At 32.1% G+C, this 20,190-nt stretch overlaps 1 protein-coding gene and 1 long non-coding RNA gene across 5 annotated transcripts; both read right to left on the reverse strand.

The window, feature by feature from the left end:
- Window positions 1-2,176: 2,176 nt before the first annotated feature.
- LOC117687586 (receptor-type tyrosine-protein phosphatase T-like) lies at window positions 2,177-20,084 on the reverse strand. 4 transcript variants are annotated; one of them, XM_066066009.1, is made up of 21 exons: window positions 19,773-20,084; window positions 18,824-19,063; window positions 18,108-18,350; window positions 16,701-17,080; window positions 16,498-16,559; window positions 16,096-16,385; window positions 15,531-15,618; window positions 15,236-15,300; window positions 15,108-15,144; window positions 14,003-14,100; window positions 13,798-13,926; window positions 13,368-13,516; window positions 12,985-13,120; window positions 11,028-11,174; window positions 10,776-10,857; window positions 9,827-9,900; window positions 9,469-9,603; window positions 9,263-9,382; window positions 9,029-9,174; window positions 3,561-3,696; window positions 2,182-2,877 (listed from the first exon to the last, which is right to left on the reverse strand). In XM_066066009.1, exons 13-21 carry the CDS (start codon window positions 13,045-13,047, stop codon window positions 2,827-2,829), a joined length of 954 nt encoding a protein of 317 aa, XP_065922081.1. In that variant the 5' UTR covers window positions 13,048-13,120; window positions 13,368-13,516; window positions 13,798-13,926; window positions 14,003-14,100; window positions 15,108-15,144; window positions 15,236-15,300; window positions 15,531-15,618; window positions 16,096-16,385; window positions 16,498-16,559; window positions 16,701-17,080; window positions 18,108-18,350; window positions 18,824-19,063; window positions 19,773-20,084; the 3' UTR covers window positions 2,182-2,826. The 4 variants fall into 4 exon arrangements, with proteins under 4 accessions (XP_065922089.1, XP_065922081.1, XP_034320248.2 ...); XM_066066017.1 differs by lacking the exon at window positions 9,469-9,603 and having other exon boundaries at window positions 2,177-2,877; XM_034464357.2 differs by lacking the exon at window positions 12,985-13,120 and having other exon boundaries at window positions 2,183-2,877.
- Window positions 7,404-9,018, reverse strand: LOC136269975 (uncharacterized). The gene is made up of 2 exons (XR_010707597.1): window positions 8,270-9,018; window positions 7,404-8,113 (listed from the first exon to the last, which is right to left on the reverse strand). It is a non-coding gene; the product is annotated as an uncharacterized lncRNA (long non-coding RNA).
- Window positions 20,085-20,190: the final 106 nt, after the last annotated feature.

Consider the following 20,190-nt stretch of genomic DNA (forward strand, 5'->3'; position numbering starts at 1 on the left):
GGGGTCAGAGGACAATTTACTTTTTTTAAATCTTACATAGTACAGTCAGTACCCTGTACAGTGGTGTACAGTGGGGTACAGTGCTGGTCAGTGCCCCGTACAGTGGTGTACAGTGAGGTACAGTGCTGGTCAGTGGGTAGGTACAGTGCTGGTCAGTGGAGTACAGTGGCTCGGTAGAGTGGGGTACAGTGGGATACAGTGTGGTACAGTAGCTCTGTACAGCGGGTGTACAGTGGATTAACAGTAGGGTACAGTGGTTATACAGTAGATGTCAGACAATGTCAGTCAAATTTTGGGAATATCAGTGGATTTTGAATTCAGTAGTGTTATAAAAAAATCATTCATTTAACGAGGTCCGAGCTAGTTCGAGTTTTCGATCTCATTGCGCAGCTCGAATGGTTTCCGATTGGCGTTTAGCTCTCGCTTTCGTAATATGTAGAATAGATGGAGTTTAATTTAAACGTAAATAATTACTTTCTTTTAAACTTAAAATAAATTAATTTTGCATATTTAAGCAGTTTAACCTAGTTTGACACAACGAATTAATTTACGACTTCTTGTCACTTTACGGCATTGTTTACGTTGACACCAGACGACTGTCAGGCAGGCCGTCGAAGATGGTTAACAGAACGGAAAAGGAAGGTTTTTAAAATCGACACAGGTTGCACGTTATAATCAGCAATTGAAAAATTTACACAAATCAAGTGAAGAATGTGACCAACTCGTAAATCTTGATACGTTTGTGCCTTTGTTTGATACTCAATCTACTCCTGCTGCGGGCAGCACTTTAGATGATCATTCGTATATACAGTCAGCAGGTTCGTTTGATGAAATTAATGAAGCATTTTTTAGTGGAAAATTAAGAGCTTTAGACTTTACTAGATATGAGGAAGATCTGCAAGCATTGTTCAACAACAGGAAATGCGTGGATTGCGCAAATGTGACATTGAAGTTCAAGGATGCTGTAGGAGTTTTACCAGCTGGTATTTGTGGGCACTTGGTGATAAGGTGTTACAACTGTCTTCGGTTTGTACAAGTTGTCATGGGAAAAACACATTCATCATGAATGATGTAATTTCTAAGTACTTGTTTTATTATCGTCCGGAAATTTTAGAGGCATGCAATCTTAACTAACCCTCTTAGACGGCCCTTTATGTACTTATAAACCACTTAAGAAGTACGTCGTTTTTTAATAATTGTGAAATGTAAGTAACGCTGATGTTTGCTCTGTAAAATATTTTGCAGAGTGATTAGAGAAAAAGGCTTACTTGCCCTTTATTAAATGTAATTATTTATATGAATTGAAATGCAAAACATGCGTCAACCACATTAAATTTCAACTATTTACCCCAGCATTTTCAATGAACAATATAAATTGACTAAATGTGTCGTTGCATATATATGCAGTGCCTCATACTTACGTGGGGGTTAGTGCACATATTAGACAATTTCTATGGCATAAAACCCTCTCTCCTAAAAAGTCAAAATTAACAAATTTCTACACTTTTGAGAAGTTGGTGTTTTTGTTAATTTATCCGACCCGACTATACCCCCCCCCCACCCCTATATGAATTGATATTTGCACACATAAAATAATAAAATCAGGGGTATTCAGAAGAGTCTAGATTAAGGGTTTAGCCTCCAGAATGAAGCATGAGACTCCCTGACAATTACATTTACGGGCTATGGTACTCAGTTGATCGTCACGCTCTTTAGACTTCTTGTTTTATTTACGGTTTTATGAATTTGAAGAACAAATAAAACAAACAAAAAGTCATGTTTGTGTGCGATAAGGGAGGCAATTGTTTACAACACCTACAGAGAAAATTATTTCACTTCTTTCGTGCTTCTTATAAAACCGAATTGTGTACAAATCAATGATTGACGATGTTTTTGTTTACTTTAAATCCATTAAGTGATGTTTTATTTTTAAATTTGTGAATATGTGGACATAAAGTTATATAATATGCCTCACTACTTTTTTTTCATCTATTTTTTCATAATTATTTCAATTATGACTTTATAGAAACAAAAAAACTGTTTTGTTGTAAAATGAAAACTTAATTTACAAGGTATGATTTAGTTATTTACTAAAACTACATATATTGATGTCTATGAGAATAATAAAAACAACAAAAATACACTTCTTAAAGTAAATTCAAAATATATATCGATTGGTTTACTTTTTCAAGATTTCTTTGGCATTTTCAGGTGCTTTTTTTTAAACGTAATTCATATTTATCAAGCCATGTTATGCAATGCATGCTAAGCTTTATGCCTGAAAATGATAAACGAAATTTTTATCAATAAAATGTATTTATGTACAATAAAGACTTGTAATGAAAGAAAAAATTATGACAGATGTAAATCTCTGTCGCCCAAACAATTTAACAGCATTGTTTTATCGAGAACATACTAGAATTATATATCACAATAAACCAATTACTATTTCTTTGTTGTTTATTTCATCTTGATCAAATACTTAAACTTAGTCATGCCAGTTCTAAATTACAATCATGTACAGTGTTTAGTGCATGAGAAGATTTCAATTGGAAACGTATTTCGTTATATATCAAGCATGTAAGTAATAATCTTATGTTTTCAACAATGATGAATCATTTCTTAAAATACAGGGCGATTAAACAAAGAAACATAAATCTTACTGGTAAATTGTAACTACATGTTTCAAAGAGTGCCTTTGCTTACTGTAGAATTCTAAATTCTTTATATGTGTGGTTTTAAACACGTGTCATCACTTGCATTTAGCTTATCTAAACATATCAGTCACACGTTAACTATGGTATTGTAGTTGGTATTTTCACTTGTTTAAGATTCTATGTATGTCATCAAGGCATTATGTATCATGGTATATTCTTCCTGTAATTGAAATACATATGGTACGATTAACTTTGTCTTTACCTTGAAAATAAAAACCAAACTTTTATTTCATTTTATGTACAATCTTAGCTCTCCGCTACTTAAAACTGTTCATATACTTATTTTTGTTTAAGTATATATCGTCAAATGTACCTGAATTCAAGCAAAGAATAAAACAATTTTTAATTCGTAGGTCCACAAGAAATACAGATTATTAAAAGTGAAGAATAAAAGAAAAATATAGATTGTCAGGATTAAAGATATTGAAAACAAAAACTAATTCAACCACAATTTTTTCAAACATTTACTGTAAACCAACTTTTATTTACGTGCCATCAATTTTCGCGAGGTTGGTGAGAGTCTCAACGTCGCGAGTATGTCTCTCTGTGAACCAGTCCTTGTTGTATTGTTGTATAACAACACGGGTCTAGATATGGCTTTGATGTGAAAATTTGCCGTCTCAAGGCAGTTTTTGGGGTTAAACGCTGAATAAAGTTGCAGTGAACAACAGTTGCAGTACAGAATTCACAGAGTTTTATCAGTTTGCTCCGAGTATGACAAAAAGAATATTTTATAACATAACATTATAATCAAATTGAATAGATATAAACGATTGTTTTTATCTTACATCTACAACATCATCATTTGTTTACAGAAAAAAAATGTATGTTAATGTTGTTTACCAAGGTTGAGCACAGTTCAGGGCGTCGTGTTTGTAGGAGTCTGACCACAGAGAACACGTCTATCTCCTCGTCAATTGTCAGTTGTTGTATCACGTTGTATACAGCACAGAACACACCGCACAGAGCAGCCCCATCTCTAGCAATGAAAAAATACAACATTGCAAATTTAAGGTTATTTTTTAAATATTCATGAGATCAAATATTTGTATAGTAGTCAGAATTGCCTTTAAAGAATACTGAATGCATCGGAACCTTCATTTAAGATATAAAAAGTTGACATGACTAAAATAAACACATCGTTTAGATCGTTTGTCGCCTTTGTAACTGAGGCTAAACAGATTTACAAATCATAATGAATCATGGTGTTTTCATGCTTACAAGAAATGCATGTTAGGCATTAAGATTTGAAAAGGATGTTAATGACACACTTTTGATTATGTATTCCGGATTTTCGTAATGAAAGCTTGCTAGAGTTGTCGTTCATGCGGGACGGTATACCTACTTCTGGTTTAATAGTAAACAATGGGGAAAGACTATTGTTGCATCTTTAATTGTCATAATTATAGTGGTAGAGTCGGCAAATTTGACAAGAAAGTGACTTTACATAAACTTCCTAAAGAACAGTATATACGAAGAGCGTGGATAAGAGCAATCAGCCGAAAAAACTGGAAACCGACCTCCTACACTCGTGTCTGCTCTGATCACTTCAGGGACGGTATAGGACCAAACTCAGTTGATCGAAACAAAATACCCACAGAAAATTTGCTACAAAGAGGAATCATAACCCATCAAAATAAAAGGCAGCCACGGACGAGGCAGTCCCATCGATGCATTGCAACATCATTCGTAAAAGACATATGCTACATGTAGATCATACTTGTTAAATACTGTCAAAACTTACTTGATTTTATTATTTCATAGTACATGTACGGGGTCAAGAATCAAAATGAAATGGCAGCTAATGCATGTTTTAAGACTTTAATGAATAATACAATTCCAAACTAGTTCTGTAACAATTAATCCAAGGTTATAAATTTATTAAATTATCTCAGTGACCTTTTTATTGACCTTTGAATTCCCGCTATATAGTTAGGTAGTTTTAAAAACACACGCATATTGTACTTATTTAATGTATGTAGTATAAGTGTGCAACGATAAGATTGAATGCGAGTAAAATGGAATTAATTGATAAAGGGGTTAAGCATGTTGATCATGTGGCCTATTAGCAGCTGGTTAGTGATCAACTGGTCTAATGATCAATGTATTGATATAAATATGATGTTATTATTATCAATGTTTTTGTTTTATTTATGGTAAACTGTGTGATATTTGATGCCCTTGTATTTATACCATTGGATGTTTTCTTAATTTTTGTTATGTTTTGTTTTCAATATAAAGAAACTGAAAATAATCACATGTACAGCTGACTAATAAGTATGCTTAATATTAATTTCTATATAATTACAGGTATGTTCTAAACAAGGAGAACATCATGCCAGAGTCCTCAGCAAACATTGCCAGTTTTTCACAAACCATTCAGACCTGTTATCACCCTGATGTCTCGGATTCAAGTTTATACCATGTATCAACTTCTGCATCCAGCTTCAACAAGTCTACACAAATATACAGCCAGTCTGTTTCTGTTGGTGTAGGGGTTGTGATGCCAGAGATAACTATAGAAAACATTAAATGTTCAAATAAAATGATCATGTTCTACACCGGTCTTCCTGATTTTAAAACATTCCAAGCTTTGTTTGACACTTTAATTGAACATGGTGCTGATAAATTGTGCACAGAATCTGTTGGTGAAATGAACATTGTCAGTTAAGGGAGAAAACGCAAGTTACGGCGTGTTGATGAGTTTTTGTTAGTTTTGATGAGATTGAGGCTGGGATTATTGGTCAAAGACTTAGAATTTCGCTTTAAAATCTCCTCAAGTACAGTATCAAAGATTTTTAATTCATGGATTTTGTTTATGTGAGAGTGTATGCAATCAATCATTACTCTACCAGAATTAAATGTTTTGCAGTTACGAGTTCCAAAGTGTTTCGAGAAGTTTTCAGATACCAGGATTGTGCTCGACTGTACTGAGGTTTTCATTCAGTCTCCATCGTCATTAGAAAATAAACTATTAACTTATTCAAACTATAAATATCATGATACATTTAAAGCTCTTGTAGGGGTCAGTATGACTGGTGCAGTAGTTTTTGTTTCAAGACTGTGGCCGGGCTCCACTTCAGATGTGGAAATAACTAGAAAAAGCGGTTTGTTTAAGGAGCTGAACAATGGAGATGCAGTTATGGTGGATAAAGGCTTCACTCATATCCAATCAGACATGAAAGCCATTGGGGTAAAGCTCTACTGTCCTCCATTCAAGTCCAAAATTCAGTTAAGCAAGGGAGAAGTGGAAACCACAAGAAGGATTGTTTCAGCAAGAATTCATGTTGAGAGAAAAATTGAGCAGATAAAAAATTTCCGAATTTTGCAAGGTGTCATGCCTTTAGATGTCAGTGATTTTGCTGATCACATTTTTTTTTGTGTACAGCAATGACAAATTTACTTCCTCCACATGTAACATAGTAAAACCAAACTTTTTAAGATATACTAGTAGCCATAATTATATTTTAAAATCTGCATGTTCTAGTATCACCATAAGGCTAAACTGATTTTTTAAAGAAAAATTATGAATTTTTGGATCTACATTAAAATGATGTAAAGTAACACTTTCATTTACCAGTACTTTAAATTTAATTGAAACACACATTTGTTTCATATCCATGGTTGTATATTATTGTTTTATTTATGTAATTTATTTATGTAATGTTCTGTAATTATGTTGAAACTACAGTATGTCAAACTAAATAAAGAAAGACTCAGTGTATTCCTAATGTCAGATTTTTATTATTCCTTGCGGTTAACAATAACAAGAGAATATTATATTGTGCAGCAGGATATAAAAGTGAACAAAATATTTCCTGACAATTAAAAAATAACTACTGCTTAAGGTGGCTGATCACTACACCTTGAAAAGGGTTTACAAATTAGGATAAAAATAACTTGATTATGATAGATATGATGATGTTTAAGAATTATATACATGTATGTCAATTTGCCAAAAAAATATGCAATTTTTGAGAAAATAAAAAGATATGATTCCAAACAAATATGATTCAGTCAATACAAACAAAAGCCCATGGCAGATTTGAACTCATGATCTGCGGTTTAAAAGGCCAATACTTTAACCCGTAAGCTATGATCACATTAAACAAATTTAATGGATATAAACAATTTTATCAAAACATTGAAATCACCATATGCATGAATAAAATACTAACTAATGCAAATGATTCCAATATCTTATGCTTGAATCTGACAATTAGAAATACATGTATGTATAAATTTAATCTAGCTGCATATTTTGGGAACATTTTCACTGACATAGAACTCTGAAAGCTTTTGCAACAGACTTTCCCAAAACACACTGTCAAATTGAACTGTTATAATAACAAAGTCTACAACTGTATACAGTACAAAGTCACACTTCTGCATTTTACAAATCCTCATTAGGCCCTGAATTTGGGTATAATACCTGTGGTTCTTCTTCAGCTGAATTTCATTATTATCATCTAAAAAGCAACAGAATTCTTTATCTTTACAAGCATCATGCAATGATTTTTTTCTCCATTTGTAGGGGCACTTAATTTCTACTAAATAAAGGTCAGAATTGAAGCGAACTACGCCATCTGGGCTTGCACCTATGCAAGGATTTTCAGTACAGAGCATTAGGCCCATATCAGACACATGTACTATTTTACCTTCTTTCAATATTTTATAAGCCTTATATCTTTTCTTAGCCATTGGTTCTTGTTTTCTGTCCCATGCTACAGCACTATTGTCAAATGATTTGCTTTCACCCAAAACTTTATGAACGATATTATCTGGTTTTGTTGTGTCTTTTTTTGTTTTAATATCATGAAATATGGAAGCAGTAACCCGGCCAGTCCGTGCTGCCACCCATAGGGGTTTATCATGCTGACCTTTGGTTCTAACTTCAATTTCATCTATGATGCTTTTGTTGCATGATGATAAAAAACTGTGGAAATCTGACACAGACATATTTTCTGTTTTCACTGTATTTACAATATCTATATACCTATCAGAATCATAGATAATATGTTTAATTGTTTCTACCTCTACAAAGTTTGAAATATTTAAATCACTTGCAACATCAACACAATGACATACATCTTGCACTGGAGGAATTATGTCAAATAATGCGGCTCTTGAATCATTTCCCAGTTTTGAACCCAAAGAGTTTCTGAAAGATACAGTTTCTACATGATAGTTTACAGTTTTCTTTTCTTTCACAGTTAAAGTATTTTCATACTTTATTCGTTTGAAACTTATATCTGTGATGGGCCTGGATTTTTTTTTTCTTTTACTCGGCTGATTCCACTGGCATGGTACATGGCATATCTTCTAACTCATCTATGGATGGCTTCCCCTCGAGTGCAAAAAGAAGGCCGGCGATGTGTGTACATCCCTCTCCACAACTGAAATATAAACACATTTATATAAATAAAACAAAAAGTAACAGAAACATTTTCAGTACAACACACTATACAGTGATTATTTTCCTTAAAATTAATAGTAGAATGGATATACATTCGATGATACTTGTTGATTTGTTTTTGTTGCTCAATGCTTACCCTGCAGGACAGGTACAGTTGGCTTTTACAACTTGAAAAGGTTCCTCCTTCGATACCAACAGCCATTGCTCAAACAACCCTTTATGCATAGATGGATAACATTTTGAACGTATATAGCACATCTGGCATGTGTCACTTATTTCGTTGATCATAATTTTGTGGATATAGCCTTCCTTATAAAAGTTGAGTCCCCGGATATACTGCCTGTAACACTGCATCTTACCAGAATCCTCCGTCCTGTGGCTACTGTAAAGGAGGTATTTCTCTATGTCATTGATAGTCACCTTGGGATAACTGCAAGACTCTCCTGATCAACCAGATTTTAAGTCCGATATGATAGGAACGTTGTCTGCACATAAGAACGGGGGTACACCTGCATGTTCTTCAGCAGCAAGTTGATCAGTTGGGTTATTTTGGTCGCATCGCGATTGTATACTGTCAACAACACGCTGGGCAAGTGTCAGTTTGCTACCACTTATTTTCAAGTGATTTAACCTTAGATAATTCTGTATTTCTGTTTTTGTGAAATTAAGAACATCTTCCACAGTTGTTTTAGGTAATAAAGGCAACGATCCCGTAGACGAAATAATCGAATTCATCACGGGTAGGATAATTAAAAAATTCAGTGGCTTGTTACTTGTAAACCGGATGTAAATAATACCTTCCCGCAAGAATGACAAATCTTGCGGAACTAGAATTACGAAAAGACGGAATGGATATGGATAACTCTACTAATTGAAGATACGTTACATGCATTACCTGCAGACAACGGTGATAGGATTGTGCGTTTTAAGACTTTGTACACAAGAAACTAAACTAAGAATTTGTGAAGCTGTTTGGGAATAATCCTGTGTGAGGGTCAACATCGGCTCAACTATTTCAATAGACCACGGTCCATCAGAAGACTAGAAAAAAATGAGAATGGACTGTTAAGAATTTTCAAAGAATATATGTGTTAACATTAGATTTCAAAGAACAAAAATACTTATTCACCTCTTCTTTGACAATATCAATTTCGCTGCGTTTAATTTCCGTTATACGTTCTTGATATAGTTGAATTGTGTAGGGTGTCACAGTTCTGTGTTTTGTTGCCGTAGGTAGCCATTCATATGCCTGTTTCACAGAAAAAACAACCTAAAGTTAGTACATGCATTTCATCCGGTCTAAAACAAATTTGAAATTCCCCCCAAAACACTTACGAATTCAACATTGCTGAGGGGTTCCATACAGACAACTATATCGGATTCGTAATCAGTAATAAGTCGTATAAAGTCAACATAATTTCCTATTGTCTGATAATGGGTGATGATGAAAGCGTTCGAATGTGTAAAAGACTAAAGAAAATTGTACATAAAATGTAAACAGATTATCGACTAAAAGTAAATGCATTATGTATAATGTATATGACATGTGATGATAACAAAAACTGTTCAAAATCAAAAGCATTCAAATGGGTTAATGCCTTAACATGTAAGGGAAAGTGAGTCTTGTAAGAAATCGATCTGTATGAAATAATCTTAAAAACTTTTATAGTTTAAATCAAATTAGTAAACTTACCGGTAAGGATATGGCATTGATGTAATTTTCACGTTCTGGAACACTTGACGTCAGGAACAAAGCGTATTGGTCACCTAAAACATATAAATGATATCTCTTAATTTGCATGATTTTTTTACTCAGTTGTGGATTTAAAAAAAAAAAGATATTCATGTACATGTACATAAAATATCAACGCAATATTGAGTAAAAAAGTGAATACATTATAGAAACAGATATAAGTTTAGATACCCATGCATCTTATGATACATATTTTTCTTAAAATCAAAATTAGACACATGAAAAAACTACACAATACAAAAGGTTAAAACTCGCGGTAAGCTTGACTTTTTTTCTAGAACAAATATTATAGCTGAATGTTTGCTTGACACCTGAAACTTTGTCCTTTAAACTATAGACTTTCAATCAAAACATGGATGTATGTTTTCAGACTTTAATAATACAATAATTTATATCCTCTTAATCTGCGCCTAATACTTCAGATATGCGACATATCTTGACGGGGGGTTGCATATAGTTATATCAAAATACGAGTTATCAATACCGAAAATAGTACTGATATGCATATTGAAAAGGCCTCACTCTTTCACGGTTAGGAAACATGCTAAATATCTACGGCATGATAATAAACATTTACACCACGTTTATCATCAAGTCATATAGTATGAAATATATATATCCAGTGCAGTCGGGCTTGAATTAATATTATAACTTTTTCTCTCTTTGGCTCTTTGCTGAATTTTTCAAGCAAAAGAAAGATAACTCCAAATGAAAACGTCATTTTAGTTGAATCAGTTGAAGGACCAACTACGAGACAAAGGGAAGGAAAAATGATATAACTTTTAAAAAATTAAGTTTCACGCATCAAGCTAAGCATACAAGCATAGTAAAGTCTTGGTGCAATCCATTCGGTAATAATTATAATGCGAAATGGAAAGATTTTACTTACGAGCGCGAATTGACGTAGATGCTTGTGTTAGTGCCATTTTGTAATCGTTTTCTGAGTAACAGTGTCGAATTGAAAGAAGCTTCTAAAAATATCAAACCAGAACACCTCTCAACATGCACATCTTTAAAATCATTGCTTAACAAAGAAATGTTTATCGCTGTTGCTATTTTTCATTACTGTTTTTGAAAGTTATCAGAATTTGATTAACGAATATACCGGAACATACCGGATACAATTCAATCATTTACAAACCTGAAACTCTGTTTTCACTGTTGAGATAAACCCATGATGATCACGTTTAGCTAATTGTAATGATTTTTGATAATCGATTGCTGTTTGGACGCCAACTGGGTCCTTAAACATTTCGTTTAAAGTCAAAAATATTGTCTTGTATTGTTCCTGTAAAAAAATATCCAATTTAAATAACCTTTAAATTTGTTATCAAAATAGAAAAAAAATGTTTGCTGAAATGGATTATAATACCTTTATATATATATTTTTAAAACAAAATTGTATATGTTGGGGAAACGGGGGTGACTTTATATCAAAGACATGTTTTAAATTTGTCACTGATCAGGAGAGAAACTAACGACCCTGTAGCAATGCATTTTTATACTGACGAACACACAGTTGAGGATTATTCTGTAATAGGTATCGAAAAATTGTACAAAGATGAAACTTACAGAAAATTCAGAGAAAATTTGTGGAAGAAAAAATTAAATACTTATATACCTTTTGGTATAAACAAAAGGGAACATTATTGTCTTTAGACTACATTATTACTGGTTTGTATAGACATTTCCTTTATTTTATGTCCCGTTATCTATACATTTTTCATTTATTACTTGTTTATGTAATATGTTTTACGGTGCTACCGTTCTGGCGAGCGCAGCAAGAATTACACATACTGTACCTTGAATCATTGTCAAATTATACTTTTATTTACGGTAGGTATCAACGAACGTCAAAAATTTTTTGAGAGAGTATTGCTCTACAATAAGTATGCCAAATGTACTAATTTTAATGGTTATGATACATACAGCGCAACCCCCTACCCAGAAAGAGAGAGAGAGAGAGAGAGAGAGAGAGAGAGAGAGAGAGAGAGAGAGCGAGCGAGCGAGCCCGGTACCTGTTTGTAGGTGTGTAATTTCCCACTTTTAAATTAAATGGTATGACTATATGCAATATCTGCATAATTTTTTTACCTTTTTGTTTTTTTTAATTTTATTCCTTTTTAATTAGTTCAAAATGTCCTATTGTTTATTTCCTCCCTACTCATATACTTACCTGCCTACTGCACGGTACATGCATGCACAATTACTTTAAAAATGGATCGATATGACAGTAAAGTATGCCTCTTGCTAGTATATATATATAAAATCTCTATATTAAAAAAAGATTAAAAACAAATCATATGTTAATGAGGCAGGTATCGCAGACTATACTGAAATAGCCAGTACACTCATTACAGATGTTTGATCCACCTCTAAATTTATCGCGGGAAATATAGCGCGAGTGCACTGTGACGTCATCCATGACTTTGTTCGTCTTTGTTTACGTTTCTTGACTCAATACGAAGGTATGGAAGCATGTAACAAATCTTTTGAGTCTCGCCAAAGCATATGCGGTACTCAAAACGTGTCTTCAAACATTAAGTCACCGTAAATTACGAGTTATAAGTCGGCCATTTTTGGCATAGCACCACGGGTGTAAACATTAGAGAGCATTATGGGACGTAGACAAAAAATTTTGTTTGATGAACTGTAGGTTTAGCTCGTTCATTTTCCCGCGCACACTGGTTCTTAGAGCTCGCTTCGCTAGCCGGCGCTGCGCGCCGGCGAGCTGCGCTCGCTACTAATTACGGCTATCACTGTGCTTTCTATAGATTCTCACCTTTATTTCATATGTTTTTGGCGCAATATTGTTGTATGACGTCACTTGCCAAACTGTATTCATATTGTGACGTCATAGTATATGTTCTACGTTGTGTTGCTATAGACAATAAACACCGACTGATGAAGACCGATAACACGGTCGAAATATTTTGAAACAGTGTTTTAAAAGTTTTTTATTATTCATTGAAAAAGAGACTTTGGATATATATATATATATATATATATATATTAACAAACTTTTATCGCGAATATGCAGGGCATACATTGATTTGCGTAGACAACATGTAAATAATAATAAAAAAAGTTATGTTTACATAAGTCTGGACCATATTAATTCTCTTTTCTCTCATTTTTCTCACGTATTCTGCAATGTTCATTTTGGATTGATATTGACCTTCTTCATATAAGGCATCGATTGCTATATATGTTCCTGTTCTTCCAATTCCAGCACTAAGATTATTACAAAAAGGATGTTATAAGGAAGTCTGAGGAAAAACATAAGTAGTTTGCTTTTCTGGACAACAATGACAAATAAAGTTGCCTTTCTCTGTATCTATATGTCAAGCAATATTTTTTTATGTTTCGGTTTATTATAAGTGAAAAAAAAATAAAGAATAAATAAAGTATTGTAATATTCAGTTTTTATACTGCAATGTGTCACATTACTATTTCAGTTTCACTGACAATAAGATTTTACCTGCAGTGAACTCAAGTTGGAACCTTATGGCGGGTAATTTTTGTTCTCGTCACGTGGTTATGGAGCAATAAAAGACAAAGCGGATCGGGTGTATCGTGATCCGGCCAGGCGGTGTAATGATACTGGGTGACACCTCTGTTTTCATTTATCTGAATATAAATTTGATGATTTTAAGTGTTCTATCTTAAAAAGATATCTTAAAATATATTATCAATGAACCGATTTGCTTATTACTCTGAGTAATTAAAAGTTGATCATTACATGTGTTTCGAGAACAATATATGATGGATCAGTTAATCTTTTAAATGATATTTCCAACAACAAATATACAAACTATACAATGTTTACATCAATAGCACAAAATAAAATCAGGGTATACATTTGTAGGATTTTATATGAAAAAACAAACAAACAAACAAAAACTACTGACCGTTGTGTGAGTAACATTCAGCTTCCGTATGACGTAATACGCATAATGCCTTTCAGCAACGGTTTTTATTGTAAATATGTCAAACTTTGCGTCTGCCTCTAATTCTGGCCAATACTTGAAACATTTTTCCTAAGATTAAAGCATGATTAAAAAAATTGAAAAATGTACATTTAAGTAAGTCGACTTAAACAAATACATTTATCACCTTAGATCATTCCATGACATTGGTTAACATAACGACCTGCGCCACCCTTTCCTGCCAAAGCATGGTCCAAAAGTCAGATACTGTGTTTTTACGAGGGCCTTAAGAATGAAAAAAAAACAACAAACATTGGTAAATTGACAGGTTGGTGAAAGAGCGAAAATGTAGCAATACAACTATACGTAGGGTTCGTGGCCATATATAGACTTTATTGTTCCTCTTCAGTAGAGGAGCATTGCATGAATATGTTGGAAAATGGTCAGCTTTAATATAAAATTTATCGCATTTCCCTCTACTAAATAAAAGTTTTAGCTTAACAAATCATATTTTTTAAAAACTTAGGTACAATTGATGGGTGCATGCATTTTGTTGACAATCCAACCACCTTAAGGAGGCTTGGGGTCCAAAAAATGTCTTCAAAATTCACCAAATTTGCAGAAATGTTTCATATAATCTTAATTTACATTTTAATATGAAAGACCACATCATCGTTAATTTTTTTTCATTTTTTTGCATCTGAAGAAATTGCACATAATGTAAAAACAAATTATTAAAAATATATGAAATATAAATAAAGGCAAAAAACATATCAATAACATCGCAAAAAATAAACACAATAAGAAAAACTTAACATTATGTGGTTTAAAGAAAAATATCACAATTTCACCAAAAAATATATATGTCATACAAATGCAAATATGTAAAACAAAATAGAAGTAGCCACACGATTATTTCATAATTATAACATTATAATAATCAATACATGTGTAATAAGGATTAAGCATTTAAAAAAATCGATGGCGAAAAAAAGAAACAAATAGAAGGAAAATATCATAACAAATATTAGGAGTTTTACAAGTTACCTCCCTTTGAAAAGCGGAAAAAACAACTGAAATGATATTTTTGCATCTTGTAACCCTTTGTTTACCATCAATTCAATCTTTAAATAATGCTTCACTACCATCATATACCATCATATAAATTTCTTTCAAAAGACAATTTCAGTGCGATGTAAGAATTATAGAACATTTAAGTGAAAATCTTTTTTGTATATAGATAAAAACGCTTTAAAATGGCAGCCACCCCCAGCCTCGTTAAAACATCTTACCTTGCGTTGCAATGTACACTTTCTCTTGTCTAACTCCCTTTGCAATGAAGAAAAAATTCAAATACGATTAAATATGCGTGTTTTATTATTAAAAATATTTTTATTTTCGACTCATGTACTATACTCACATCAATATAATTAGCGTTAATGTAGTCTGGACATTTGGCAACCAGTATAACTCTTGAGTGATCATCTAAAAAATTCATGCAATGATAATAACATCCAACAAGTTGCATTTTCATATATGGATATTTAAACATTAGCTCATCCATATTTAATGGTTCAGTAACTCAAAATATACATTTATCAATCAAATAAAAATTGCTTTGTATTTTTGATGATATGAGAAAAAAAACAAGGTATTTGTGTTACTGAAATGTGTTTTTCTTCATGATATAAGTTGTTTGTGAATTTTATACATACAAGCAATAGTGGATTTGAATCTGTTCTTCTTGATATTTTCCGGGCGTTTTCCTATCTCACACGGATAATTTGGTCCGCACAACAAGGTCTATTGTAAATTGTAACCAATTAGTAGCAATTATTTTCAGCTAATCATAAATGCTTTAACATGAATGAATTATTATACAGAAGATTTTCTTTTATGCCCCTTGTTTACATATATACCACTTCTTTATATTATTCATAAATTATATGTATGATAAAGCTAGATCATAAGTAAAAGTCTTGTTGTTTTGTTTTCCAAATTCAGAAGTCTATGTCGAATATAATCTGAATTATTATGTACATGTGTATGCAACATATATTTTCCCAAATATCATCGAATTAATGACAACATCATCCCCTTTGCCCCTAAAGTAGCATTTCCAAAAATAGGCTGGCAAATTCCTGCCTACGTTTATATAACCTATTAATTATATTTCCTTCATCTAATATTTATATATCTTGTTTCATGCATTATTCAAAATGTTCTAGGTAGCAAAAATATAAAAGAGAAATACACAGTAATTGTATACATTTTACATACATGATATTCTTTTTTAAAACCATCGTCTTCGTTTTCCGATTTTTCTTTAATCATTTTTTCTAATCTGTTTTCTAAAGTAGTTTCTTTTCGATCCAATTGGTTTTCGTGCATTATGATATACCCATTTATATCAACATCGCTACATGTTAATTTTTCATTCTCTCTCAACATATCCGGCTGATTTTGAAGTTTACTATGTGGAGTGTTTATCAATTCGGATAAATCCTCGTGATCTTCAGTTTCCTTATTTTTATCAAATGTGGATAAATTCAGCATTGTGTTTGGAGAGGCTACCAAAAAAAAAAGAGAAAAAAATGTATCATATACTTATAGATTCGAGTAATTTCATATATTTTTACTCGCTGCTTTTCTCCAACTAATCAACGATCTTAATATACTCACTGCATCTAAGAGTACTGTTTGTCAAATCAATTACTCCGTGCTTGTTGTTCCTACATTTGTCACTACAATATATTAATTAGGATTTTGTATAAAAAGCATTAATTTGACATCGAAACTAAATGAATAATACAATGATATTACACTTTGAATTTGATTTATTATCTTTGCCTAACAAAACATCATTAATAAGCAAAAAAATGTACCTTCTAAAGAGCATTAAGACGACAAAACCAATGCTTATAAGAACAGCAACCGTAGTTATTCCAACGGATAATGGAACCATTTGCCGTGTTTCCGCCCAAAATTGCAATTTTTTTTAAATTAAGCATGTTTATGTAAACAACAATATAATAGTTAAATTTTTCAAAGAGTATATTTCATTTTATGCCAAATTTATATATTACCAGATAACTTCATTGAAAAAAAAATCACATATTTTTTCATTCCAAAATAGCGCACGATATTAAAAAAAGTACCGTTCTGTAGGAAATACATTTTCCAGTTTCCGGATGACACATTTGATTAACGGAACTTTCATCACATTTTTGTGTGCAATTGATTCCATAGAAAGTTTTCCTGCAAACTGCAAACAAGGAAATAAATATTTGATAAAATAATGTTGATGATGTATAATGACAGAGTTGACAGCTGTATTGGTAAATATTTCTTATGAGATATTTTAAGGATTTTATTATCTATAAAATATGCCTCACCATGCCAATATATTTCAATTCAATATCTATTTTGCATGCAAAGTGTCTAAAAATCTACTGCATTTACCACACCGTAATACACATAGAGTAATTTAACGTTAAACGATGAGTTGTATTATGACGTCACAAACGATGAACGCTGTTAAAGTGTAACGTCAAAAACGAAAATCAGAAGTAATTTTTATGGCTTTTACATGTACAGTGGCTCTTCCATTCATTTGAACATACCCACATGATAATACATTCATTTTAAGGTATACATCACATTGCAAGTAACGCGCGCTATGGAGTTTATATATATACGCGAATATAATGCGGAAGTAGTGGAAACTATAATTGTATTTAAACATTTCGAATAAGCAATTTCCGGTACAGTGTTCATCATTGTTCCATGAGATAATTACATGTACCACAACAATTAAATGATGTACAAGAAAAAGAATAGAAGTACATACACTGTTTATATACGTAATGAGATCTTATTTAAAAGGTTCAGATTGCGTTTTGAAAGGGTTGTACAATTCGATGAAAGTCGATCAAGGTCGATTAAAGTCGATTAATCTATCTATCTATCTATCTATCTATCTATCTATCTATCTATCTATCTATCTATCTATCTATCTATCAATCAATATATCTATCCATCTATCTACATGTACCTATTAATTTTATAATGTCTGTCTTTCTGTTTTAACATCTGCATTTCTTAGTGTATTTGTCTGTTTAACAGCTCAAAGAATCTTTGGAAGACTTTAATTTGATATGAGGAACAGACACCATCCACATAATGATCATAAATACCTGAAATTAATTTAAGTAGGAACCAAATGACGTTTAAAAGAATATCCTTTATGATGCATTTTATTATTTACTTAATGAAACGAAGGGAACACTCACCATATACCTCAACCTCACACAGATCGCTGTAAGCAAGACGTGAATTACTGCCTTCTAACAGTATGTCGTTGTAGTAAATGACATATTGTCCATACACAGGGCAGGTTGTGGTGAACACAGCAGGTATGGTATCTTCTGTAAAGCTGTTGTCCTTAAAGCATAAGATTCCCTGCAATCTATCTGTTGTATTAGACACATACACAGAGAATCCCAGAAAATGGTTTGTGAAGGTATTTGAAGAACCTATATCAGAAAAAAATGATAGTTTTACTACTAATAAAGGAAAATTTTTGGAATTTTAAAATATTAAAAGAAAAAAGTAAAAAGGTTAGAAATGAAAAAAAAGTAAGAAAAAGCGAAAAAAAAAACACCCAAACAACTAAATTATAATCTCTCTGACGAAATTTATGATCTAAAATTTTTTTTAAAAAATTCAGGTATATCTGTGATTTTTTTTAAATATCAAACTAACGGACCTATGAATCTTACACAGAGCTAAATGACACTTTTTTTTTGTTTTTGTTTCTTATAAATGTCTTTTCTATTTGCGGTTTCTTTATTTTACATATTCCTTCATCGATTTCTTTGTTTATCTTATTCAGTAGATATAGTCATAAAAAAGAAAAAAAACAAAGTTTTAAACATTTAATATGTCATTTCATTTTTAATTTGATTATAATCAATTAATCAACCTTACAGTAAAACAGTAAGTTTACCCCATGTTCTTTTATCTGTCATAAAATAGATGGTGATGTGATGAATGCTGTGAACACTTGTTAGGTTCACCCACCAGGTGTCGGTTTGATTGCCATTTGAAAATGAACACTGACCACCATCCCAACTCAGGTCTGATCTTCGACCATCAACAGCGTTTCTGGCGTGGAATTTGTCGTCTGTGCCTTTTTTCGATATGTAAGGGAACTTTTGGTATGCTGGTTTGTTGAGCGCAATATTAACTGTCAAAACATTACATACTCAAAGCGCTATTATTCCAAAGTGTGAACTAATTTTCGAAAAATATTACATCTAATGACAAATAATTATTTAATACATGGGTTAAACTAAGAATATATATGAAATACATATGCTGCAAAATTGATCTCATACATTTATTAGATGAAAATAAAATAGGAAATAATTTTTAAGTTCAAGATTTACTGCAGTAAGTTAAAAAAAAATCTCTTGTAAAATATAACACTGTACATAAAAATAAGGAAAGCACTACAAACTCAACTTGTAAGAAGTTTCAAAAACAAAATTTAGACCAACTGCTACTTCATTATATTAAAATGTGTTTGATCAACTGTGTTTTAAATTTTTCTAACGTTGCAGAGATAAATTTTGAAAAACATTACCGCTGACTACATTTGAACTTAGAGTGACATATATTTTATGAACCCCCCTTTCTTTGGATTCTGAGGTTTGGGGGATTCATGTCAGTCATCCTAATCATGAACTTTGATTGCTATTTAATCATATACATCACTTATTTTTAAACGTTGCATCGTGACCCATTATTTATGTACATGTAACTAGCTGGTCCAACTAATATTTCATGAGAAAATACTCAGAATGTGATCTATACGCAAACCTATTTTTACAAAATAAAAACATGCTAAAAATGTGAGTATTGCGTTTCAACTTGAAATTTGCAATTGAACTTACCATAAGATTGTGCCACTGCAAACTGACAGCAACACACAGTAAAAATGTAAATATACCACAGAATATACCCAAAATATGGGAGCATACTTGCTGAATGATCATATATGACCTACGTTCTTCTAAATACACATAATATAATGAGGGCATATACAATCTCCTAATTTAGTTGTTCACCAGGAACTCCGATGAACAAGGAACATTTTTTTTTCAATGTTACGCAAAATAAATATTGAGTATAGGCAAATCCATTTGCAAGCAATAGTGCACGCAAACAGATTCGAACCATTAGAACTTATTATTATAATACTTTTCTATTTGTTCTTTAGACAAGTAAAATATGAGAATTAATTGTTTGTTAAATAAGTATTGAGTAGGTATGATAAGGAAGTGTATTTTTTTAACAAACTTCGTAACTAAT

The sequence above is a fragment of the Magallana gigas genome, chromosome 1 (assembly GCF_963853765.1).
Source record: "Magallana gigas chromosome 1, xbMagGiga1.1, whole genome shotgun sequence".
Classification (NCBI taxonomy): Eukaryota; Metazoa; Mollusca; class Bivalvia; order Ostreida; family Ostreidae; genus Magallana; species Magallana gigas.

Bases quoted from the DNA above. Each gene is read 5' to 3' on its own strand.
- LOC117687586 (XM_066066009.1), bottom strand. From the start codon at position 13,047: ATGAACATTGCAGAATACGTGAGAAAAATGAGAGAAAAGAGAATTAAT. The intron at 10,858-11,027 runs GTTTGTAAATGA...TGATATTTTTAG, and splicing joins CAGTGAAAACAGAGTTTCAG to AAGCTTCTTTCAATTCGACA. The intron at 9,901-10,775 runs GTAAGTAAAATC...TATATGTTTTAG, and splicing joins ATCTACGTCAATTCGCGCTC to GTGACCAATACGCTTTGTTC.